Source organism: Xiphophorus hellerii, chromosome 24, assembly GCF_003331165.1.
Source record: "Xiphophorus hellerii strain 12219 chromosome 24, Xiphophorus_hellerii-4.1, whole genome shotgun sequence".
NCBI lineage: Eukaryota > Metazoa > Chordata > Actinopteri > Cyprinodontiformes > Poeciliidae > Xiphophorus > Xiphophorus hellerii.
The window spans coordinates 17157399-17182960 of record NC_045695.1 but is presented as its reverse complement, the minus strand read 5'-3'; the positions used below and the strand labels follow the sequence as shown (position 1 = coordinate 17182960).

Genomic DNA, 25562 nt, shown 5'->3' with positions numbered 1-25562 from the left:
AATCTCTAAAACTGCTGTAAAAATTATATGTAGACACATTTTTCCAATTTTCCACAATATGAATTATATTTAGTGGATTTTAAAAATAATTATTAAAATCCACATATTAAATAAATATTAATATTCATAAGGGCCTGAGATGGCTCTTTTGCTAGGAACATTGTTTTAACGTATTATTTTACTTCATTTCATTATCAGATTGAAAACTGATAGAGCTACAGAAAGAATAATGCTATATTCCTAACATTTGGTGTAAAAATAATATAAAATTATTTTTCCAATTTAGGTTTGTTGGTTTTTATTTCAGCCTCTCATGTATTCTGAATATAGGTCATGGATTTTAACCCCCTCCAGGCCAGGATGTTCACAGAGTTTCAGTTTTATAGAAAACACAGCAAATTGGAGAGAAATGAAGATTAAAAACCAAATGGCAGAAAATGTTCTGACACCCCTAAATAAACCCACAGCAGTCGGTCGCTTCAGTTTCCTCAAACATTTATTCTTCCAACTTTGATAAATCAAAAATGCAACAGAAGAAACAGTTTCTGATAAAAGAACCAGACCTGAAGGTTAGCATCGTTTCATAAGTTCCCCACACCGTTTCTGTGAAGCATCAGCAGCGTTACAATAAAGAAAAACTAAAAAAATCACGACAAGAAAAACCAAAACAAACACTGAGGATGGATTTTACCTTCATACAGAAATAATACTTCAGAGTGGAGGTGAGTGGAGTGAATGGAGCCGTCCAGAGGGACGGCGGAGTGCAACAGGCGCTAACAGATGCTAACAGATGCTAACAGGAGCTAACAGGAGCTAACAGATGCTAACAGGAGCTAACAGCAGCGTCTCTGGTTGTAGCTTGGAGTCACTTCAGGATCAACAGAGGTCTGAACTACTCCACAAAACCTTCAGAGGGAGAAAAATACATGGCAACGCACAGATACATATGGCAACACCAAAAAGTGCAATAAAATCAGCTTAGAGTTAGTGTACGGAAACCCATTACAACCATAATCATCCCACATGTTCAATAATCCATCCCCGCTTCATTCTGCTGAAATAAAATCATCAGAACTGGTTCCTAAACTCCAGTGAAACAGTTGACTGGTTAGAGCTCAGGTGAGCAGTCAGTTGAACATGATGGACTCTGGATCCTGGTTCATCATCTGGGCCATGTGGCGAAGGACGTCCTTCTTGGTGATGATGCCCAGGAGACGCCTGCAGAGACCAGGTACCGTTAGCTAATGCTCTCATTTACATTTATCAGCTCTGTACATTTAATATGAAACATTTTGGGGACCTTTAAATGAGCAATTATGTGTCAACTTCCCTGTTTTAAAGATTTTAAACATAAAACTGTAATACTCTAATTTGTCCACCAGATGGAGCCGTTTAGCCTGTTTGTGGATTTGAGAAAGAAAAAACTTTTACAGGAATCTGAGAATTGGGAGCCAAAAAACCAAATACTGATCAGTTAATTCTGATTCAAGAGGATTAATACATTTATTTCCACTGAAATAAATGTAAAACCAGAATTCATTTCCTTTAAATATTTAGTGTTTTTCTGCCTTTAAGCAATCAAAACCTTTCAATAGATGCTTAATCAAATTACTATAGGCTGCCATCTGCTGGACACAGCAGGACACTACATCACAGCTTGAGGCAGACTGACCCGCTCCTGGTGACCAGGCACTGCCGGAGGCCCAGTTTGCGGAAGATGTCCACCACCGTCTCCATGGGCGTGTGGTCGGTGACGGTGAAGGGACTAAGGTTCAGGACGCGCCGCAGCTTCAGCGGCTGAGGGTTGCTGGCCGGCAGCTGCGGCGCGTCCTCTGTGAAATAGACCACGGAGCTGCTGACCACGCCGTCCTGCTTCTGACGGGCGTTTTCTGAGGACAGAAACCATGATCTCAGTATCTAGAAAGAGAAGCTCTGCTCCAGTTGTTGTAACAGACTCACTGATGGCCAGGGTGAGGTCCCTGCGTTGGACGAATCCAATCAGCCTCTCCGACTCCCTGGACACAACCACAGGGAAGCCGTTGTAGTCGGTGTCCTTGATGAGCGTCTCCACGTCCTCCACTGTAGTGCTGTCCTGCGTGAGGACGGCCAGCGGAGGGTCGTTCCTGCGGGGACGCATCACGTCGGTGGCCAGGGTGCGGTGGGTGAACTCGTCCCTGACGTCCAGGTAGGGGTAGCCGTTGAGCTGGATGTGAGACTCGTAGATGCCCTCCTTCCCAAAGGCGTCGGCCACCCATTTACTGGTGACGGCGGCGGCCATCAGAGGGACGATGTACTCCAACCCGCCGGTCAGTTCGAACATGATGACCACCAGGGAGACGGTCATTCTGGTTACCCCACCTGAACAGACCCAACAGACAGGTAAGACAGGAACTGGACATGTGGTGTCTTCTGTCCTCGTCGACTCACCCAGACAGGCAGCAGCCCCCACCATGGCGTAGAGTCCCGGTGTGACGCAGTCAGCGCCGGGCCGGCACCAGTTCTTGAAGATAATCCAGTCGTGGTGGTGGTACGCCATCTGCTCCACGGCGATCCCAACGATCCGACCAGCGATGGCTCCCACCGCCATGCTGGGAATGAAGAGTCCCGACGGGATCTGTGAAGGACAAAAGCAGCTCTGTCTCTACTCCGATTGGGTCGGACAATGAACAAGTGTGAGGAGGAGGATACCTTCATGCCGAAGGTGAAGATGGTGATGACGATTTTGAAGACGAGGGCGAGGGTCAGCTGCCACATGGCGTTGTAGACCCCGGGCCCCGCCGGACGGTCTGGAATGTCGTCCACCGGCCGACTCATGTTGGGGTTGTTGTAGTAGTCGCAGAGCTGCGACGACTCCAGAGCGCCGCAGTCGTTGAAGAGCTCAGAGATGAGCTCGCTGGTGCTGCGGCGGGTGTAGGGGTTGGGGTACGCCAGCAGGGCAGTGATTCCCGTCACGATGATCACCTCCAGGACCGGATACTTCCCCAGCTGGGTGGTCTTCCTGCGTCGGCACCAGGCGATGTTGGCCCGGATGAAGAGCGTCCCCCAGAGGCCGCCGAACACCCCCAACAGGATGAAGGGGACCAGCTCGGCCATGTACCAGGGAGTGTGGTACTCCACATAGAACAGAACCAGGCGGCTGTTTCCAAACGGGTTGATGGAGCGCAGCGTGAAGGCGGCGACCAGAGCGGCGAAGAAGGAACGCCACAGAGTCTTCAGGGGGAAATAATAACTCACCTGCAGGAGACAGCAGATCTAAGAATGAAGCAAAGATGAGTCTGATCTGGTGAAACCGGTGAATGACTGACCTCCTCCAGGCTGAACAGAACTCCTCCGATTGGGGCTCCGAAGGCCACCGACACTCCAGCTGCCGCCGCCGCCGATAACACCTGACCACAGCAGGGGGCAGCTGTTATCTTACCCAAAGACTCAATAAGCCATGTGGGACATTTGGTGACCTGAACCCTCAGCTGAACACTATTTATAAAGAATAAAGCAGATCTGATGGAAGATCCCAAAAGATGCTACTTTTTATGAAACACGGCGCATTAATGAAAAGAGATCAGTAGAACTTTCTTCACTCTGACGTTCACCATTCTGTGGTTCTTAGCATCAATCATTTCCTGTTTCTTCTTTTGTCTGGCTTTGCTGAGACTTTTAGCTATTTTAGATTATACATGTTTTATGTGAAGTAACTTTTACACAAACAATAAACTCAGTTTATTCATATCAAACCATCTGAATTCATTTCTGCCAAGAGCTGCTGTATATTCTCACCTGAACAGGAAACGTTTCATCCACTAAGTATTTCTGAAACCTTATATTTAGAACTTATATATAAAACTAAGTTTTGAATCAATGCTCTCATTAGGACTTTAGCAAGTTTTAGCTTTTATGTGGGTTTTTTTCACTCTGTGTGGATTGTGCAAAGAATTATGCTAGTACTAGCCTAGATGCTATCATTGTTTTTTTATATCTTCAGCTTTTTAGCTAGTTTTAGCTTTAGCAGGATGAAAAGCTAAAACTTTTAACCCCTCAGACCAGTAAAATACTCCACTCTACTCTACTAGTGCTAGCCTAGCTATTATTATTATTATTATTATTAGCTAGCTTTAGCTGTTTAGCTAGTTTTAGCTTTTACATGGTTATTTCCACTCTGCATGGATTATGTTACAGTAGGTCAACATGCTAGTGCTAGCCTAGGAGAAATCAAGAGTATTTTAGCTAGCTTTAGCTTTGTGGATAGTTTTATTCTTTTTACTCTGCATGGAGGTCAACATGCTAGTGCTAGCCTAAATGCTATCATTACTTTCTTAGCTAGTTTTAGATTTCCAGCTTTTTTTTCCTTTTACATGTTTTTTTAAACTGCATAGATTGTTATTGTTGGACAACATGGTAGCGCTAGCCTAGCATGCTGCCTTCCTATGATTAGTGTTTTAGCCATTTAGCTCATTTTACCAAACAAACTGCTGTGAACTTACTGTAGTTCAGTTCTGTTTCTACTTTTCTGCCCCAGTTTCTCTTTGATTTCTTGATTATTGAACCTTTTCTTTGGTCCTCATCAGTTTCTCTGCAGGTTCATGTTTTGCTCTCCTGCTGACTTACAGCAGGAAATACTTTTTTATCATTTATCATCAGGAAGTTCAGGGTTTTATTCCACTTTGGTATCAAAAATGGAATCAAATCAAACTTTGCGGATTATTGCTGGTCTGATTTGGACTCTGGCGGGTCGAGGACATCAGAACCAGGCGGCTCACCTCGCGCCTCTTGCCCTCGTTCTTGCTGTACTTGGAGAAGAGGCTGCAGAAGAGGTTTCCACAGCAACAGGCCACATGGACCAGCGGGCCCTCCTTCCCCAGGCTGAGGCCCGACGACACGGCCAGAACCAGCGTGACGGTCTTTATCAGCAGGGTCCACTTCCCCAGGTAGCCCCGGATGATGAACCCGCTCAGGATGGTTTTGATCTGCAGCGGACCGGAACACAACGTTACAGCGCCGACCCGAACCGCCCGCCGACCTCAGGGCGCACGGTACCTCCGGGATCCCCGACCCGCAGGCGTACGGGGCGAAGACTCGGACCAGCGACACGGCCAGGAAGGAGAACAGCAGGGCCCACAGGATGTACAGGAAGTAGTTCAGCAGGTACGCCCCGGCGCCCTGAACAAACACACGCCGTCACGGACCGGACCGGACCGCGGGCCGGAACCTCCCTTCCTCCCTCCCTCCCGCCCGGACCCGTCTCACCTCGGCGTGGCCCGTCATCAGCTCGGCCCACTTCTGCCACTGCGGACACTTGTCCCGGTCGGCGAAGGTGGTCTGGTTGGAGGTCCAGCAGCACTGCTCATGGCTGTACCAGAACGCCGACAGGCACACGCCCTCCTTCAGGTCCGTCATCCAGTCCACCGCCAGGTCGATCACCCCGGCCAGAGAACCTGGGGGGACGGCCCGGTTAGTCAGAACCTCAGAACCAAGGCCAGAGAACCTGGGGGGGCGGCCCGGTTAGTCAGAACCAAGGCAAGAACCAAGGCCAGAGAACCTGGGGGGCGGCCCGGTTAGTCAGAACCTCAGAACCAAGACCAGCTCACGGCATAAACAAACTAAGTGGCCACTAGGGGCGCTACATGGAACTCTTTATTTTAGTAATAATTTCTATGTGTTTATATTATCAAATTAATTCTAAAGTTATTTTACTAGAATATATTTATAATGTTTGTAGAAGAAATAAATACAGCTCTTGGGCTCCCCCTGGTGGTGAGGCCGGTCACACTGAGCTTTAACTGTCCATGAGTTGCCATGGTGATTCTGTATATTACTGTTAATGACATTAATAATAATAATAATAATAATTTAAACTGGTTCATGTTTGAAACATCAGGAGCTGCTGATCTTTATTTTACATCAACTTAGAAGTTCGGAGAAAGTTCTGTTCAAATCATGTAGGGCTCAGAACCAACCCGGTACCGGTACCGGTCCACATTCTCAGTTGATACAGGATAATAATGGAACCATCACTATCAGAGAAGCAATACGTTTCTAGCAGCTGTGTGAATCATCGGTCGGTACCAGAGAGTTAAAGAGAGAGAACCGGGTCAGAGCCGGAACCGGGTCGGTCGGTACCAGAGAGCAGGCCGATGAGCAGCATCACCACCCATCCGGACCAGGCGTCCAGGAGGCTCTTGATCAGCTCCCAGATGGACTCTTTGCTCTTACTGGTGATCTGCGGGACAAACACGCACACGGTGAGCGGGTCAGCATCGCCCCCACGCACCGAACCCAGCCCTCCAGAACCTTTCGGTGCCGGTCCGTGTCCCTGGACTTCTCCCTCAGCCAGTCGATGGTGTGGAAGTCCTCGTAGGTCCCCACGTCGGGGAACGGCTCGTCCAGGAAGTCCATGAGCGTCCCGGCCCCGTTCATCTCCTCCGTGGGAGTGGGAAGGCTGACACCTGTCCACGGAGGACATCAGCAAGCTGCGCTCGGTACCGTGTTGCCATAACAACGGGCCTTACCTTCTGCAGCCGCCATGTTGTCCTCTCCTCTGCTGGACGTGTGGACTAATCCCGGTCCTCCCGTGGAGGACAGCCGAACATCACGCAGGAAATTTACACAACAAACCCACGAACAGATCAGCAGCGACACAGACTGCAGCACGAGCCCGTCAGGTCTCACGATACCTCCGAAATCTCGCGATACTTCACACCAAAAGCTCGTTCAGCAGTGAAATCAACAATGAAAACAGGAAGCAGGTTATTTTATAAACTGATGGTCACAAATTTAATAGAAACATTTTATTCTGTAGAATAAATATTACATCTGATTATTGATGTTTGAATTTAACATTAGAAACAAAAACAGCGAAATAAAATCCTGAGTTATGTCTGACATCTAGCGGTCAATATCTGCAACTACGTCATCATTAATGGCCACAAATATTTAAATAAAACTGAATAAAAAACATCAAAATAGGTAGATATTAATTATTCTTAGAGTATTTGTGATTAAAAATGATGATTTCCATATTTATCCAGTATTTCTATTCATCCTGCATTAGAAGCTCCTTAGAGAATGAATGAATAGACTAATGGTACTTTGATTTGATTTCTTTATTTTGGAAACCAAAGCTGCGCCGCTCAGCCTCTGATGTTGAATTAATCACAGATTTAAATTCACAGCTTAGAGGAGAGGAAAACGGAGGAACTGAAAAGCCTGAAGGTTCAGTTATTATTCTAATTCCACACATTACACACAGATTCAAACATATTTTCATAGAAATTATTTAGTTTTATGTTTTAGTTCTTACTGCCACCTGGTGGGGAACTATCATAACTACAGATTTCCTTCATGTCAGATCATTTATTTATCTTTATTTGTTTTAATTTTCTCTTTGATCAAGTCACAAAAATGAGCTTCCATTAATGTTGTTAAATAAGAAACACTATAAGTGAAAAGAAAACTAAACTTCAGTAAAAATACTCCGTAAAGTTTGACTGTTTGAGAATCAAGGGCTGAAAAATATAATCATAAAAAATATATTTATGTTCAAATCCAAACAGCTGAGATCAGAGAATTTAGCAGGATGAAAAAACCTAATGGAGAAAAATTAAATGTGAAAATTAATACAGTTTAAAATATTACAAGTGGTGCGATTCAATTAAAATGTTACTTAGTTGCTGAGTCTGCAATGAATTTTTCACAATTAATCAAGAAACAAACATGAATTAATCTGTGAATAAATGTCTCACACACACATTAATGTTATGCTGCTGCTGTTAATGTTATTTAAATACTTTAATCTGAAATGATTGAAGAAAAAGGAAAATTATATGTGGGTGAGGAAAACCTCAGCAGAGTTTAATTTGCAGCTTTTGTGTAAACTTTCTTTGTTTCAATAAAAGTTAAATAGATTATTTCATATAAAAGCTAACAGCAAAATAACGCGTTTCTATGGCTCTTAATGTGAAAGTAATCCCCGGAAGTGAATGTGGTTTGTAAACGCTCTAACTTTATCAAGTAGCTGTAGTTACCATCTGGGTCCACTAGAGGGCAAAACCCGCCCTGCTCCGTTATTAATAATAGTTCATTTCGCGGCTCTGCAGCTAAAACATCAACATGATTCTGAATGTTTCCAGGAAATGTAACTTTTCATAAATATTTTCCTACCTTCAGACCGGAAGCTCAGCATCTCACAGACTGGTATCATTTAGAACAGCGAGTTTTTGCCCTCTGGTGGCCAAAAGTTGTAACTACAACTGCAATAAAGCTGGAAATACGCTTCCTGTAAGGTCTTTCAAAATAAAACACTGGAAAGAATAATAATATTGCAGTTACAGTTTGAAGCAGCTAAACTAAGAAACTTGGAGGAAAATCAGTTTTGCACGTTCAATATTTGTAAACAATCAGCTGCACAGAAACCCACAAAGAACATTATTAAAAACTTTATTGACTCATCATTAAAAACCCAAGAACCCACATTACATTAGAAGAAATATGAAAATAATCATGAACCAATCAGCACATTATCCCAGTGATTCTCTGAGGTTTGAATAAACCAGTAAAATCCCAGTAAAGAGCCTGATGTGACACATCGAGTCCTAAAGTTCTCTAGAAAACTCAAAACATGAAATATGGAGTTAAAAAAGTCAAAACCAAAACAAACTGAGAATCAATGATGATGCAAAACTTCAAGATTTAGTTTTTAGAATCAACATAAAAATATATAAAATCTTTTTTTCCAGGTTCCAGATGTTCCTGAAAACTGATCTAAGATCAGAGTTTCTGTGGGACATCCAGTTCTAAACTGGTTCAACTGGTTTCTGTGATGGAAGCTGAAGTTTCTCTGCAGTTTCCAGTAAAGCATCTTTTTATCTGTGGAGCTTTGAGGAACATTTTCATGTCAGCAGAAGGAAGAAGCAGCAGAGAAAAGAGGTTTGAAGTGTCTTTCATGGCTTCAAAGCTGAACTGAAAATGATTCCCATGTTTCCATTCTCAGACCATTTCTGGTTCCAGGATGAAAATGAATCAGAGAGAAAAAAGATCAACTTTCCAGTTGAATCCAGTTCAGATCAAACCTCCATGAAGCCTCTAAATGGAGCCCAGTTTGAATTGGATCTTTATTGATCCAAAGAGACAAACAATATCAGACACTAAATGACAACATGAGAAAATAAACAGGAGGGAAATCTTGGAGGTCAGAGGTCATCATCATGATCCAGTCAGAGTCTCTTTAGACTCAAACTGCTGCAGCTTCAACCTCTGAGGATCAGCAGGACACAGAGACCAGAACCTGCAGAGAGAAGAAGGAAGGAGAGAGCAGATCAGTGAGTGTTTCCAGCCTCTCTCCAGCAGCAGTCATTGACGCAGCACATCCACTAGATGGTTTCCAGGCTGCAGTCAGACTGATCTCAGAGCTGTGACCAAGATGAACCTGATCAGTTGTTTCCTGTTGAACTGAGAGAACAAACAGATCTGAGATCAGATCTGCTGCTGCCACAGTTTGATGGATGAGGACCACTGTCTCTAGACATGTTGGACGGCTGGACGCTGGAGACATGGACACAGCAACAACACTCATCTTCACACCAACACAAACACAGGAACACAGCAAGCTGCTGCTCCTCTGATTGGCTGATTGCTGTCTCTGTGTCCAATCAGGAAGCCTGAACCATTCTCCTCCCACTGAGAAGCTGCAGCTTTACTGGGAACACTGGATCTTTGCTTTGATGCTAACTGGGTTTAGTTCAATATGCTGACAGCAGCTGGACTCACTACAAACATTTACTTACTTTACTGTCTTTACAAGATCCTTCAGCTGCTGAACATCTGAATCCTTCAGGTTGTTATTCGTCAGGTCCAGTTCTGTCAGACGGGTCGGGTTGGACTTCAGAGTTGAGGTCAAATAATCACAGCTGATCTTTGACAACCTGCAGCTCCACAATCTGAATAAAGAATAAAATATGTGAGCTGAAGCCAACAGGATGCAGGTTAACCAGTCCAACAGAACCAGTTAAAGATTCTCATCAATATTAATGCCAACAAGCTGCTGCTTCAATAAAGACCTGCTGACTTCAGAACCAGAACCAGAACCAGAACCTGGTACTGGGTCATGTTGTGTTAGAGGATTTTAGTCAGTAAAATCATTCCAGGTTCTGATCAAAGTGTTGAAGCATCAATCATTGATTATTGATTTGTTCCTGTCAGATTCCAGGAATTCACTTTTCTAGACTGGGTTGAATGACCTTTGACCTGCTTCACATGAGGGGGATTTCTACACACTGGGGGTCCGAATGCTGTCCTGTTCTGACCTCAGATCAGCAGGTCCAACTCAGTTACACAGAGGGACTAAATTAAACTCTGGATCCAAGTCCAGGAACAAACTCAGAAAATATTTATTAGAACAGAAGAAATTAATTTGATTTATGATCAATTATATATAATTATTCACAGAAATATCAATAATTATAGAATTAAAATACCTCAATGTCTCCAGTCTGCAGCCTTCAGTCTGTAGAAAACCACAGAGCTCCTTCACTCCAGAACCTTCCAGGTTGGTTCTGATCAGGTCCAGTTTTGTCAGATGGGTCGGGTTGGACTTCAGAGCTGAGAACAGAGAAGTCCAGCTGGTCTCTGACAAACTGCAGCCATTCAATCTGAATAAAGAATAAAAGATGTGAGCTGAAGCCAACAGGATGCAGGTTAAAACTGAAATATGAACAAATAAATAATAAAAATGTAGAAAATTAATTTCCCTGAATGTAAAAGAAACATGATGAACTGATTCTAACATCTGATCCAGTCAAACTGGTTTAAAGAGTCCAAACCAGCAGAACCAGAACATTTGATCCAAACAGAAACTCAAAGTTTTTCTAAAAGTTTCTCAGGATCTTAAACTCAGTTGTCTGGATTTTTCAGACGAAGCTGAAGTTGGTTTCTGATTGCAGCTTCTGATCCAGGAAATGGATAAAGGGCGATTCCACCTAATTTAATCTACTATCAGCATCTTTAATCTACTAGAGTTAAAACACTACAACACCTCGACTCTTTAAACCTGGACTGGATGATTATCAACTAATAGCAGAAGATTTAAAACTAAGTGTGAAATATGTGGATCTTCAATAAAGGGAGATTTCATTCTCTCTCTTTTTGCACCTTGACCTTTGACCTGCTTCACATGAGGGGGATTTCTACACACTGGGGGTCCGAATGCTGTCCTGTTCTGACCTCAGATCAGCAGGTCCAACTCAGTTACACAGAGGGACTAAATTAAACTCTGGATCCAAGTCCAGGAACAAACTCAGAAAATATTTATTAGAACAGAAGAAATTAATTTGATTTATGATCAATTATATCTAATTATTCACAGAAATATCAATAATTATAGAATTAAAATACCTCAATGTCTCCAGTCTGCAGCCTTCAGTCTGTAGAAAACCACAGAGCTCCTTCACTCCAGAATCTTCCAGGTTGGTTCTGCTCAGGTCCAGTTTTGTCAGATGGGTCGGGTTGGACTTCAGAGCTGAGAACAGAGAAGTCCAGCTGGTCTCTGATAAACTGCATTCCTTCAATCTGAATAAAGAATAAAAGATGTGAGCTGAAGCCAACAGGATGCAGGTTGATGATGATAATTTATTTCAGATGTTTCACCAACAAAACATAATAATAATAATAATAATAAAGATTTTCATGTTTCTAAGTGTAAATATAATACTTTACTATCAGTTTACAAACTCAAATTCATGTTTATTCAGTGACTGTGAGTCTGATGAAGTTTAACTTTTATAATTAAAACCTTTTTATTCATTAATTCATAGAATAAATAGTATTTGTTTCCAACACAAATAAAACAATAATAATAATAATATTAATAATAATAATAATAATAATATTTCCTGAACCAGATGAAAGTAATACATAGACCCATATATATAGATACACATTTACCTGCATATATACATAAATAATATTCACCCCCCCATCATCCACATTCTGTAATTCATCATCTTGTTCATCTTTATACTTTTGAATATGAACCATTTTGAATCTTTTCTTAAAGTTCCTCATGTTTGGACTTTGCTTCAGCTCTTTAGTGACTTTATTCCAGATCTTCACTCAATGACAGAAATGCTCATTATTTTCATTCTTGGAACATATAAAGTTGTGAACTTGAGGTTTTCTCTATATTCATATCCTCCCAAACTCTGTCAGTAAATCAGTTTTAATATTTCCTGGTAATAATTTGTTTCTAACTTTATTCATAAACTGTGCAGTTTGAAACTCTACCAAATCTGGGAGTTTCAGGAAATCAGAATCTATGAATAAATTGTTGGTCTGACAATAAAAATCAACCTTGTGAAATATTCCAGTGGCTCTTTTCTGTAATGTGCAAAATGGTTGAAGTGAAGTTTTGTAATGTTGCCCCAAACGTCACACAGTAACTTAGATATGGCAAAATAAGAGAACACTAAAGAATGAAGGAGTTTAGAAATGTTCTAGCATTAGAGAGAACTGCAATACTTCTACTTATTTTAGATTGAACATATTTATTATCAGGTTTCCAACAGATCTTATTATGAATCAATATTATAAAAACTGAGTTTCAGTCACTCTCTACAGTCACTTTATCAATTATTATTTGTAAATCGCCTTTTATAATCCACAAATAACATAAACTTGGTTTTATCTACATTTAGTGATAATTTATTAATATTTAACCACTTTTTCAATTTACATAACTCTAAATTCATTTCTATCAGAAATGTGTTTGTTTTTTTGGGGGTTTTTATTTTATTTTATTTTTTTTGTTTGTTTTACTTTTCATTTTTTCTCCTTTTCTTACATCTTCCAAGATAATGTTATGTTGTGTCTTTTAACCTCAGAGGGAAATGATGATTAATATTAAATATTACATATTTACTTATAATCAAAAGGGGGGAAATGATGTGGAAAAATTACAGTTAGGTTACACCTGCTAGTTGTCAGTGTTGTATAAAGTACTGGAATCTCAGAGTCAAGTAAAAGTATAGGTACCTCTCCAAAATACGACTTTGGTAAAAGTCCAAGTCACTGACTGAAATGTTACTTGAGTTAAAGTCTTAAAGTATCTGAAACTTCTTGTACTTAAGTATGGAAATTGCTGTAAAAATGGATGTACTCAAGTAATGTAATGAAAAGTACAAGTAAAAAGTAAAACAAAGCAAATGCAGTTTGAATGACATTTTTTATATTTTGGTAAACTTGTCAAATACACTTAAAATAATGTACCCAACCAAGTGCAGGCAAAATTAAACCTGCTAATAGATATACCTGCAGGCATCATTTAGTTAAGAAAATTAGGTGCTTTACCTATAGCACAAGGTTAACTTAACCTGCTTTACAACTGAACCAGCTTCTTAGTAAACCCTCCAGGACAGAAAATACAAAGTTTTTGTAAGCCTTAAGTTTTCCCTTCAAGTAAGGTCAGTGCTGAAAATGAGAAAAATAAATAGTACAGAAAATGCGGCCAACATGAATAAAAAGAGCTGTTACGATTACTCTACTTCACAAATCAGTGAATCAGTCAATGCTACAGTCAGTAGGTGGTGCACACAACTGGTCATTATGCAAAAGAAAAAAAGAATTGGGAGGGAAATGCAGCTTATTGGCATCTGTAAACCTGGTTTTGAACTTGCATGCCTTTCCTATATTCGTTAAATTTAGTCTAAATTGCTATCGCTATGGCTTCTGTCCGCCCTTGAACAGAGGAGTCTAGGTAGCCTGCTACAGTCAACATTAAGCCTAAGCTAAATACACCACGTATGGAACTGAAACAATGCCAAACAAAGTTCATTTATGGTCAACGTTTCACAATACAGTAGTGCCTAGTGACCAAGCTATAGTTACTGAAACAGGAGGATTATAACCATTTCATAAGACGTTACCTCGATGTGTTTCTTCAAGTTGGACGGGGAGTTTTTGTGAGATAGAATTTCCACATCTTTGGGCAGGAATAACATACACTGCATGCGGTACGACGAATCTTTAACACCCACGAAAGAGTATATTGTGTTTAAATAAGGCCATGGGCTCTCATCACCAGCTGGTGGTTCCCCTGGAGCCGTGTCCGACGTAGTTGCAGTCGTTGTGGTCTCCGTCTCCTCCTCCATGTGGCTGCTGCTGATTGCCAGACTTGCTTTGTGTTTAATGGGAGAAGCGAAGCAGGTGTATCCTATTGGTGGTGATGAACAAGCCCAGGCAAGTAGGCTACCGACTTTGTTCGGTAGCCTACTTGCTACTTGCTAATCAGTAGGTGGGATCAAAACACTTGCGTTTCTCTCTCGCGCGTTTTTGTAACGAGTAACTAAACCACACATTGAAAATGTATCGGAGTAAAAGTACGCAATTAAGTTCGGAAATATAGTGAAGTAAAAGTGAAAGTCATCAAAAATTTTCATACTCGAGGAAAGTATGAAGTACTCCAAAATATACTTAAGTAAAGTAGTGAAGTATTTTTACTTCGTTACTATACAACACTGCTAGTTGTATTGCTATATGTTTATTGTAAGTTCTGTATATTCCCACCAAGTTAAAGCTGTTTGGGTTTCATGCACAAGGTTGGACGTTGTTTTTCCCCAGCCGCATGGGAACCAGCCTGATTCCCATGTTTTGGATCCCTTTGTACAAAACTCATGTGTGTCTCTGCCTGGGGAGCTTTCCGTTTCAGACTTGCTTCATTACTGATTGTCCTGTGACTCTCTGAGTTGTGCACAATTCATGAATAAACCTGATTGAGTGATTTCACCTGAACAGTGCTTGGAAATAGATTTTTTCCACAACAATTTATAAGGTAAAATGTTTTAGAGGTTTTATTCTGACATTTAAACAGATTGTTTTAAAAGAAAATATATTAAATTAACTTATTAATTAAGCTAATGATTGAAGAATCAATGAATGATTTTATTGGATAAATAAAGAAAACAAACCTCAGATTCTTCACTTTACTGACTGAACTCTCCAGGATCTCAAGCAGAGGCTTCAGATCAGAGTCTCCACCTTCATGTATGATGATCTCATTTATTTCCAGTTCAGTCAGATCTGGGTTGGACTTCAGAGCCGAGGCCAAAACTTCACATTCAGCCTTTTGGATCCACCAGCCACCAAGTCTGTGATTAGAGAAGAAATAAATTCAGTTCTAATGAAATCAATCTGGATCATAAACAGACTAAAATATGATAACAGTGATGTCATCATCTGATCAACATCTGATCTTCAATTTACTGAGTTTGACCCCACAGAGAATCTGTGCAGGTCCTGGTTAAAGTCCAGGTTCTGGTTCTGGTTCTGGTCCAGGCTTCATGTCCTCAGACCTTCAGCTGCAGTCAGATGTTGAAGATCTTCTATCATCTGTGAAGGAAAGTTCAGTTTTCTCTGCAGCATCTGATGGAGCTGCAGCATCAGAGCCTCAAAGGAGCTGAAGCAGCTGATGAAGAGGCTGACTGAGCTGATGAAGGAAACTACTGGAGATGATGGAGAGGAGGAGGAACTGCTCACAGCTCGGACTTGGACTAGACCGTTTGGCTCCTTGAGATCTTCCACCAAGCAGGAAGTGAGTTAGAAATGAAGTGAGCAGAGCAGGAAGTCCAGCCTGCTGTGGACCTCTGGCATCTCTGGGTTTGTTTAGCCAATATCTGCTGCAGCATCTAGAATCATCATCATCATTAATAATAGTAGTATATTCTATAGAACCATAGTTCCCAGCAGCAGGTTATTAAATGCTGCCACAGAGGAAACTGGGAGCAGACCAGTATCATGATGCTCCCAGTTCTGTCTGATCTACTATAGTGATGATATGGATCATGGTGGACAGAACCAGAACCAGAACCAGAACCAGAGCGTTTGGGTCCATTTTTCATGGTGAAGCAGTGAAAGTTCTCCAGTACCTAGAAGAGGCTGGGATCCATTAGCTGCTGCATGGATCATAGAGAAGTCCCCTTATTGAATGTGTTGACAGTAATAAACGATTATTAGGAACATTTTGGACTCAAGGTATCAGATATTGATCTGAAGAGGAAACTGGAACATTCACTAAAATCATGTTCTGGTTTCCTCCAGCAGAATTAAAAAGTCTCAGACAAACAATTGACATTAAAATAAAGCTTAATGAATCAGGTTGGTGGATGTAAGGAGGGACTCGAACCCTCAGGACAAAAATACACAGTTTTTATTCTCACCAGTTAAGATTAGAATATTTCTTTATATCAAATGTTGATAAACAGAATAATAAAATGTGACAGATGAGAGACAATAAAACAGCCTGGGACCCAGAGACAGCAGAGCTTCTTTTTATTGGTTAAAACCAGCCAGAGGGCTGGACAATAAAAACTCCCTTCCTTCAACAAAACCAGCAAACAGAAAATACTTTTGATCAATAATAACTATTATAAAAAAGAAAGAAATCCTAAACTAAAACTGAAACAGTAGCAGGCCAACCTACACAAAAGAAATCAAGTTAGACAAACACATTAAATAACCAGATAATAACCAGTAACTGTCTTTACCTTCTCTAAAGTGAAACCAGTCAACAGCGCTCTGTATGAGGTTGTCGGGACAGACGGAGAGGAGGAGGACTGATTCGCTGAACTTTGGTGTTAAATGCGACTTAATTCGGAACATGATGACGTTGGATTTGGAAAGAAGTGACTGTAATAGTATGGAGTGTAGTGACGAGGAAGGAAGGAGTGGTCGGAATGAAGATAAAGAGTGGGAATTGGTGGGAAAGGGTGGAAAGAAGCAGCGAGCTGCTGAAAGAAAGAGGAAAAAAGGAAATGAGGAAAGCACTGAAGACACTGATACTGAAGGAACTGAGGAAGGAAAAGAAGCACCAAAAAGACAAAATCTGAACATTATAATAAGATTTGATGAAGGAGAAGGAGTCAAGAAGATTGATCCACTTAAACTAACAAAAGCACTTAAGACACATGTTGGGGAAATTAAACATGCTAAAGTACTGAGAGATGGAAATCTTTTGATTGGCTGTAATTCTGAAGGTCAGGTTGAAAAGCCGAAAAAGCTTGGATGGGTGTGTAAAGTCAAAATTAGAGCAGTTGTTAAAGTGGGTGAAAAAAGAAATAATGAAAGCAAAGGAATCATAACAGGAGTGCCGTTAAGTGTTGATATGAAGGAATTAGTTGAAAATCTGAAAGAAAGAAACAAGGAAGTAAAAGGAGCACGAAGAATGAAAAGGGGTACAGAGAAGATTGAAACAGAAACTGTGTTGCTGGAGTTTGAAACAAAAGAAATGCCAAGGGAGGTTTTCTTTGGCTTGATAAGATTTAGTGTCAGGGAATATGTGCCCAAACCAGTGAGGTGCTTCAACTATCTGGAATTTGGCCATATTGAAAAAATGTGCAAAGGAAAAAGGAGATGTGCCCGTTGTTCTGGAGACCATGAATATGGTAAATGTGGAGTTGGAGTTAAACCAAAGTGCTGTAGTTGTGGAGGAGAGCATAGTGTCGCTTTTTGGGGATGCGAGGTAATGAAATGACAATCAATGATACAGAAAACAAAAGTTACGCAAAAAGTAACATATGCAGAAGCATGTAAAGTAGTTGAGAAAGAGAAACAAACTGGGAAATCTCTAACAGGAGAAAAGCAAGTTGTTATGTTCCGGGGTTCTCTGGTTCTCTTGGTGGGGTTTTCCTGTGCGCCTTTTCCACCTCTTACCACCAGATGGCGACAGGTTCCGGTTGGAGTGCGGTGGTGTCATCATCCACAGCTGTCATCAATTACCCTCATCAGCGGAGCATACTTAAGGAGTTGACCGCCAGTCCACCGTCGCCTGAGTGTTTGCCAGTCACGGTACCTCTGAGCCCCATTGAGCCCTGTCTCTGTGTTCCTCGTTGCCTTGAGCCTTCCTTTGATTCTCTTTGTGTTTCTCTGTTGCCTTCAGGTGATCCCTTTGACACTCTGGACCCGTTGATCAGAGCCTGGCCGTTTTCCTGGTTTCAGAACCTCCCTCGTGACACCGTGGAAAGTATCCACTGGTTGCCCGAGTTCCCAGACTCACCTCTCCGTTGTTTTGCAAGTATCTCCTGGATCCCACGGCTGGCGGTGGAACTACTCCGCTGTGTCTCCGTTGCACCCGAGCCTACCTGTCCGTTCTCCACCGCACTCCTCCGTTGTTCCTGGACCCACTAAGAGACCGAGACCCTGGACATACTCAGTTACCCTCCAAGATTCAGACCCAGTCACCACAAGTAAGAACAGCCTGCGTTTGATCTGAGATTTCCATGTTCCCACGACCCCTGAACTCACCAGTCTGCTCTTTTCCCTCGCAGTGAACCACTGCTGCCCGTTACCGTTGATTCCCTGGACCAGACCACTTTGCCACACTCTGATAATTGTGTAACCTTAATAAATCACTTAAACTGATTCTTACTCTCCTGTCTTGTGTTCTGCATGTGGGCTAGAAAACTTTAACCCATCATGACACAAGTCATTTCAAAAATTATGGAAATGGTTGAAAAGAAAATTGAAGAGGAAAAAAAGAAAATGGTGACTTTTATTGCAGGAGTTATAAATGCAACGTCGGATGTGAAATCAAAAACGGAAAGGATTCAGATTATTGTAAAGGCAGCGTGCCATAGTTTAGACTTAAAGAATATTCGGTGGGAGGACATAAGGGGAGAACTGTGTAGTCAGGCAAGTCAAGAAGGATAGTCTCAATATTACAATGGGATGCGAGGAGTCTTCTGTCAAATGGGCAAGATTTTAAACAGTTTATTTACGAATTAAAAGAAAAACCTGATGTAATTTGTATACAGGAAACTTGGCTGAGGCCTTTTTTGGATTTCAAATTGGATGGATATATTGCAGTTAGATATGATAGAGAAGAAGGAAATGGGGGAGGGTGTCTTTCTTTGATTAAAGAAGGTATTCCGTATAAAGTTATTGGAAGAAAAGGTGATTTGGAGTATGTTGCAACTGAAATATGGGTGGAAGAGAAGGTACTGTTGGTTCTAAATTTTTACAATCCTTGTAAAAAGCTTGAGGTAAGTAAACTTGAAGAGATGGATATGAAAGGAAATGTTATTTGGTGTGGAGATTTTAATGCACATCATTCATTATGGGGTAGTGGAAAAATAGATTATAATGGGAACATTTTAGAAGAATTTCTAGATAGTAATAATCTGGTTTGCTTGAATAATGGAAAGAAGACAAGAATTGATATAAATTCAGGTAAGGAATCTGTACTAGATCTGACATTTGTTTCTAGCTGTTTAGCTCCACTATGTGATTGGCAAGTTAAAAATAAGTCATTTGGTAGTGATCACTACATTATAATCAGCAAAGTAAGGATGGGCCAGGTGCATAGGCCTGAAATGATAGGAGGGAAGTGGATATTTGAGAAAGCAAATTGGGAGGAATTTTATAACCTATGTGATAGGAAAATTTTAAATGTTCAAAATGATCAGAGTATTGAAAGTATGAACCGAGTGATTAGTCAGGGTATTTTAGTTGCTGCAGAGGAGGCTATTCCAAAAACATCAGGGAAAAATAGGAGAAAGTTAGTTCCATGGTGGAATGAAGAGTGTAGGAAAGCAGTTAGAGAAAGAAATAAAGCATTTAAATTGGTTAAAAGGTCTCATAATTTTCAACATTTAATTGAATATAAAAAGTCACAAACCAAAGTCAGGAGAACAATAAGGAGCACAAAAAGAGAATACTGGAGAGGTTTCTGTGACACAATTGGCAGTAGTACAAAACTAGGGGATGTTTGGGGGATGATCAAAAAAATGGGAATGGAGTTATCCTATACTAAATAAAAATGATATAGTAGCTGTAACTGACAAGGAAAAGGCTGATATGTTAGTGAGAACATTTGTGGAGATACATAGTGGTAAAAATTTATTAGGTAATGAAATGGAGGGAAGGGAGAGAACTAAAAAGGAATATGATGGCATCTTAAGAAGAAAGGAGAATAATAATGATCTGATGAATTATCCTTTCTCTATTGGAGAGCTAAAAAGAGCTTTGGATAGAACTAGGAATAGTGCTTCAGGTAAAGATGAGGTGTGTTATATTATGCTAAGACATGTAAGTGAGGAAGTTTTAAATAAATTATTAATTTTATTCAATAAGATTTGGAAGGAGGGGAGACTGCCTTGTAAGTGGAAAGAAGCTATTATTATTCCGTTGAAGAAACCTGGGAAAGATCATAGTAACCCTGTAAATTACAGACCAATAGCTTTAACATCTAATCTGTGTAAACTGATGGAAAGGATGGTGAATGAGAGATTGACACAATATTTGGAGTCAAAACATTTAATTGCTCCTTATCAGAGTGGTTTTCGTAGAGGGAGAGGAACAATGGATCCTATTTTATGTTTAGAGGATGATATTAGAAAAGCTCAGATTAATAAGGAAACTGTTGTTGCTGTGTTTTTTGATGTGGAGAAAGCATATGATATGTTATGGAGGGAAGGGTTAATGATTAAATTACATCAGATAGGTATAGGAGGTAATATGTTTAATTGGTTATGGGATTTTTTACGGGATAGAAATATTCAAGTTAAAATAGGATGTCAGTTTTCGGAAATATGTAAAATAGAAAATGGAACCCCTCAAGGAAGTGTGGTAAGTCCAACATTATTTTCCGTTATGATCAACGATATTTTTAAAGAATTATCCATCGGTTTTGGTAAGTCACTTTTTGCTGATGATGGAGCATTATGGAAAAAGGGAAGAAATGTGGACCATCTTATTGTTAAAATACAGGAAGGTATAGATAAAGTGGGTAAGTGGGGAGTAAAGTGGGGCTTTAAATTTTCAATTGAAAAGACAAAAGTAATGTTTTTCACAAATAAAAAAATAGGGGTTGATAAAAAGTTGTGTTTATATGGGAAAGAGTTAGAAAGGGTTGATTGGTTTCGTTTTTTGGGAGTAGTTTTTGATAAGAAACTAACTTGGGGAAATCATATAGAACATATTATGGAGAAGAATAAAAAGGTTCTAAACATTATGAGGTGTTTAGCTGGGTTGACATGGGGTGCAAATTTCGATTCCCTTAAAAATATATATGTGTCTCTAATTAGATCAAGAATAGATTATGGGAGTGTGGTGTATGGATCAGCAGCTAAAACTAGGTTAAAAAAGTTAGATGTTATTCAAGCCAGAGCACTGAGAATATGTTTAGGGGCAGTTAAATCAACACCAATATGTGCATTACAAGTAGAGTCAGGAGAAATGCCATTATGCATTAGAAGACAGCAGCTAATGGTCAATTATTGGATAAGTTTAAAAGGACATAATGCAGATCACCCGGTTAAGAAATTATTAGGAGAGTGTTGGGAAAGAGGAAAGAAACAAATTGATAGCTTTGGGTGGGTTGGGGATGATAGAGCGAAAATTTTTAATGTATATTATAAGGAATTTAGTCCAACTGTATTGTGGCCTTTGAGACCGACATGGATTTGGAAATATATTAATGTAGACAGAACACTAACAAATATTAGGAAAAGGAAAACATTAGATACTTGCCAAGAATTTTATAATCAAATGCAGAATAAATATAATGAATATTTGCAAATTTATACGGATGGGTCGAAAGACCTAAAAAGTGAAGCAACCAGTATAGCCGTAGTGATTCCTGAATTAAAGATTAGTATTTCAAAAAGAACATCTGATTATTTGAGTGTATTCGCAGTAGAACTAGGTGCTATTTTAGTAGCTTTAGAATGGGTGGAGGAAACTGATAGGAATAAAATAATAGTTTGTAGTGACTCTCTATTTGCGTTGATGAGTATCGGAAAGGGACGTACAAAAAATCATCAAAATATTTTATATGAGATTATGGCGGTTCATCATAGGATATGTGAACAAAATAAAAATGTTGTATTATTCTGGACTCCTGCTCATGTAGGTATTATGGGGAATGAAAGAGCGGACAGGCTGGCTAAGGAGACAATTAAAAAAGATATTGATATGCAAATAAAGTTATCTAAATCTGAAGGCAAAAGTATAATTTGGAAAGAAAGCAAGAAGATATGGGAAGCTAGGTGGGTAAATGAAATAAATGGAAGACATTTATTTAAAATACAAAATACAGTCGATGTAGAAAGGATCAGAGGATTAAACAGGAGGGAAGAGATAATTATAAATAGAATAAGAACTGGGCATAGTTTCCTAAACGGAACTCTTTTTAAGATGGGGAAACACCTTACTGGTTTATGTAGATGGTGTGATGAAGTAGAAACAGTGGAACATGTTTTGATTAAATGTAGGAAATACGCAAGTCAAAGAAGATTATTAAAAACAGAACTAGGTGTTAGTAGGGAATTGAAATTTGAGAAGGTGATCGGTCTGCTGAATAGTATTGAGGGGAAAAAGAAGATTTTTTGTTTTTTAAAAAACACTGGGATTTTTAAGAGACTTTGAGGTGTAGGTGGTAGGAGGCAATAGAGGGCAGTAGTGCAACGTAAATGGATGCAAGCTGCTGTTAAAATCTAAAGAAGAAGAAGCGCTCTGTATGTCTCTGTTACCTCTGCAGGAATCATCAGCCTGGGATCTGATCTCCTCAGAGATCTACCTGCTGTTAAATGCTGATTACCTGTCTCGCTAACAAACCAGCTGTTCTCTGACGCTGCGTCTTCCATATATGGGCAAGAGGAAGAATGCGCAGCACATCACTTCCAGGACAAGATGCCCCGGCTACATTAGCTAGCAAGCGGAGACCATCGTCTCCGCTTGCTAGCTACCATCGTCTCTGTCTGCTAGCTACCATCGTCTCTGTCTGCTAGCTACCATCGTCTCCGCTTGCTAGCTACCATCGTCTCTGTCTGCTAGCTACCATCGTCTCTGCCTGCTAGCTACCATCGTCTCTGCCTGCTAGCTACCATCGTCTCTGCCTGCTAGCTACCATCGTCTCTGTCTGCTAGCTACCATCGTCTCTGCCTGCTAGCTACCATCGTCTCCGCTTGCTAGCTACCATCGTCTCTGTCTGCTAGCTACCATCGTCTCTGCCTGCTAGCTGCCATCGTCTCTGTCTGCTAGCTACCATCGTCTCTGTCTGCTAGCTACCATCGTCTCTGCCTGCTAGCTACCATCGTCTCCGCTTGCTAGCTACCATCGTCTCTGCCTGCTAGCTACCATCGTCTCTGTCTGCCAGCTACCATCGTCTCTGCCTGCTAGCTACCATCGTCTCTGTCTGCCAGCTACCATCGTCTCTGTCTGCTAGCTACCATCGTCTCTGCCTGCTAGCTACCATCGTCTCTGTCTGCTAGCTACCATCGTCTCTGTCTGCTAGCTACCATCGTCTCTGCCTGCTAGCTACCATCGTCTCCGCTTGCTAGCTACCATCGTCTCTGCCTGCTAGCTACCATCGTCTCCGCTTGCTAGCTACCATCGTCTCTGCCTGCTAGCTACCATCGTCTCCGCTTGCTAGCTACCATCGTCTCTGCCTGCTAGCTACCATCGTCTCTGTCTGCCAGCTACCATCGTCTCTGCCTGCTAGCTACCATCGTCTCTGTCTGCCAGCTACCATCGTCTCTGTCTGCTAGCTACCATCGTCTCTGTCTGCTAGCTACCATCGTCTCTGCCTGCTAGCTACCATCGTCTCCGCTTGCTAGCTACCATCGTCTCTGCCTGCTAGCTACCATCGTCTCCGCTTGCTAGCTACCATCGTCTCTGCCTGCTAGCTACCATCGTCTCCGCTTGCTAGCTACCATCGTCTCTGCCTGCTAGCTACCATCGTCTCTGTCTGCCAGCTACCATCGTCTCTGTCTGCTAGCTACCATCGTCTCTGCCTGCTAGCTACCATCGTCTCTGTCTGCTAGCTACCATCGTCTCTGCCTGTTAGCTACCATCGTCTCCGCCTGCTAGCTACCATCGTCTCTGCCTCCCATCTATGTAAAGAACAACTTCTATGTCACACTTCTATCTTCTGTATCTATTCCAAAACAATCTGAGTTTTGTTGAGGAAAAATGATTATTTTTAGTGCTTAATACAGTGAATCTTACGGCATGTGTAAAAGGTATATTGAACACTCTTGTTTTGAACAAATGTCTTTATTTTGAACAGGTTTGTGTTAAGGATTTCAAATTAAACCAGATGAGCAGGCATTCAGACAAACAGGAGCCAAATGCAGATTCCCCAATGGGGCCCCCCGCTGTAAGGCCAGAGCACAGGAGGCCATAAAATTAGCATTTCCTGCAGGGCAATAAATTGAGCTTGGGGGAGAGAAGCCTGTTTTGTTCACAGAAGATCAAAGGTCTTACAGAAACCAACATCTGGGATGGTGTGAAACTTAATACAACGCAGAAGGTTGAAACCACTAACATCTAATTTCTAAGACATTTTTCTAAGTATTAATACCATGTTTTTATTGATGAATGTATTATCTCATTTTAAAACTACTAATCTAGTAAATGATGAATGTATTTGAAAGTTGTACTATCTGTGAAATCTTATCTCAGGTTTTTCTGTACCCAGAGTGACCGTGGAACCACAGGGGGTCAGGACGCAGCTGTTGGCTCTTTTGTTTTACCAGAGAACAGATGGCCTTTTGATCTTTGGCGTAAATTAAGGGGAGTTCCAAGTTTTTCTGAGTGTCCAAGGTAGCTTCCAGTTGGCCAACTAAAGGAACGCCTTAATTGAATATATTAAACAGGAAAGACACACCTTTGGTATAAGACTTAGTGTACAGGAGTAAAAATTCAGAGAGCTGCCACTATTTTTTACTTTTTTTGCATCGGCTCTCTCCAAAGACGCGTCTTTGTTTTGTTTTTTGTCTGTCTTTGTCTTGTCTGTCTTTGTCTGTATAAGGTAAAAAATGCATATCTCTGTTCCTCTGCAGCTTTGTTGTTGATTGCTTTGTATGGAATTAAACTCTGTGATTCTGTGACGTCAACGCGCTTTGTTGTTGTTTCCTTGTGCCTGCACGCCGCCCGCTGAGAGGACCCGGAAGATTAAGGAAGAGAGAGCCAAACGTTTTGTCCAAAGTTAATTTTTAAATTATTCTTCCTTAATAGTTTCTAACCTTGAACCTTGAATTCACTAAAGCTCAGCACATCACAGTTATAGGATGTTATCGACCTGCTGCTGTCTGTGATGCTCTCACTAATCTGAACAAATATCTAGCTGATCTAAATAATAATGAATTCGTTTTGTTAGGAGATTTAAATCTAGACTGGTTGACATCATCTTCAGATAGCTTAAAAACTATCTGTGATTCTTTAAATATCACCCAGTTAATTAATTACCCCACCTGACCTAATAACAAATGTCCTCTAAAATCATCACTCCTTGATCTAATTATGACAAACGCTCCGCATAAAAACACAGAGATGGTTCTGCTTAAACACAGAGATGCAGCTTGGGCTGGAGCACAGGCATCAAACTCCAGTCCTGCAACTTTTAGATGAGCCTCTGCTGCACCACCTGAATAAAATAATTAGGTCATTAAGGCTCTGGAGACCTGATCTACACCAGGAGGAGGTCATTAAGCCGTTTCATTCCAGTGTTTTGTACCTGTGGCTCATCTAAAAACTGCAGGACAGCGACTGGAGGCCTGGAGTTTGACACCTCTGGGCTAGAGCAA

At 41.0% G+C, this 25562-nt stretch overlaps 1 protein-coding gene and 2 long non-coding RNA genes across 6 annotated transcripts; 1 reads left to right on the top strand and 2 right to left on the bottom strand.

Moving 5' to 3' along the window:
- Positions 1–474: 474 nt before the first annotated feature.
- Positions 475–6675, bottom strand: clcn4 (chloride channel, voltage-sensitive 4). Of its 3 annotated transcripts, XM_032556238.1 has the most exons (12): positions 6504–6675; positions 6286–6440; positions 6115–6214; positions 5242–5429; positions 5032–5154; positions 4755–4961; positions 3306–3386; positions 2689–3234; positions 2428–2614; positions 1960–2358; positions 1673–1889; positions 475–1218 (listed from the first exon to the last, which is right to left on the bottom strand). In XM_032556238.1, exons 1-12 carry the CDS (start codon positions 6517–6519, stop codon positions 1128–1130), a joined length of 2310 nt encoding a protein of 769 aa, XP_032412129.1. In that variant the 5' UTR covers positions 6520–6675; the 3' UTR covers positions 475–1127. The 3 variants fall into 3 exon arrangements, with proteins under 3 accessions (XP_032412129.1, XP_032412131.1, XP_032412130.1); XM_032556240.1 differs by lacking the exons at positions 6286–6440; positions 6504–6675 and having other exon boundaries at positions 6061–6154; XM_032556239.1 differs by lacking the exons at positions 6115–6214; positions 6286–6440; positions 6504–6675 and adding an exon at positions 5561–6054 and having other exon boundaries at positions 5242–5457.
- On the top strand, positions 1545–18227 carry LOC116715746 (uncharacterized). The gene is made up of 3 exons (XR_004338241.1): positions 1545–1558; positions 17622–17823; positions 17915–18227. It is a non-coding gene; the product is annotated as an uncharacterized LOC116715746 (long non-coding RNA).
- Positions 9888–15046, bottom strand: LOC116715732 (uncharacterized). Of its 2 annotated transcripts, none has more exons than XR_004338224.1 (3): positions 14949–15046; positions 11383–11556; positions 9888–9929 (listed from the first exon to the last, which is right to left on the bottom strand). It is a non-coding gene; the product is annotated as an uncharacterized LOC116715732 (long non-coding RNA). The 2 variants fall into 2 exon arrangements; XR_004338223.1 differs by lacking the exon at positions 9888–9929 and adding an exon at positions 10597–10640.
- Positions 18228–25562: the final 7335 nt, after the last annotated feature.

Bases quoted from the DNA above. Each gene is read 5' to 3' on its own strand.
- clcn4 (XM_032556238.1), bottom strand. The intron at 5,430-6,114 runs GTACCGACCGAC...CCGTCCCCCCAG, and splicing joins GCTCATCGGCCTGCTCTCTG to GTTCTCTGGCCGGGGTGATC. The intron at 2,615-2,688 runs GTATCCTCCTCC...TGTCCTTCACAG, and splicing joins TCTTCACCTTCGGCATGAAG to ATCCCGTCGGGACTCTTCAT.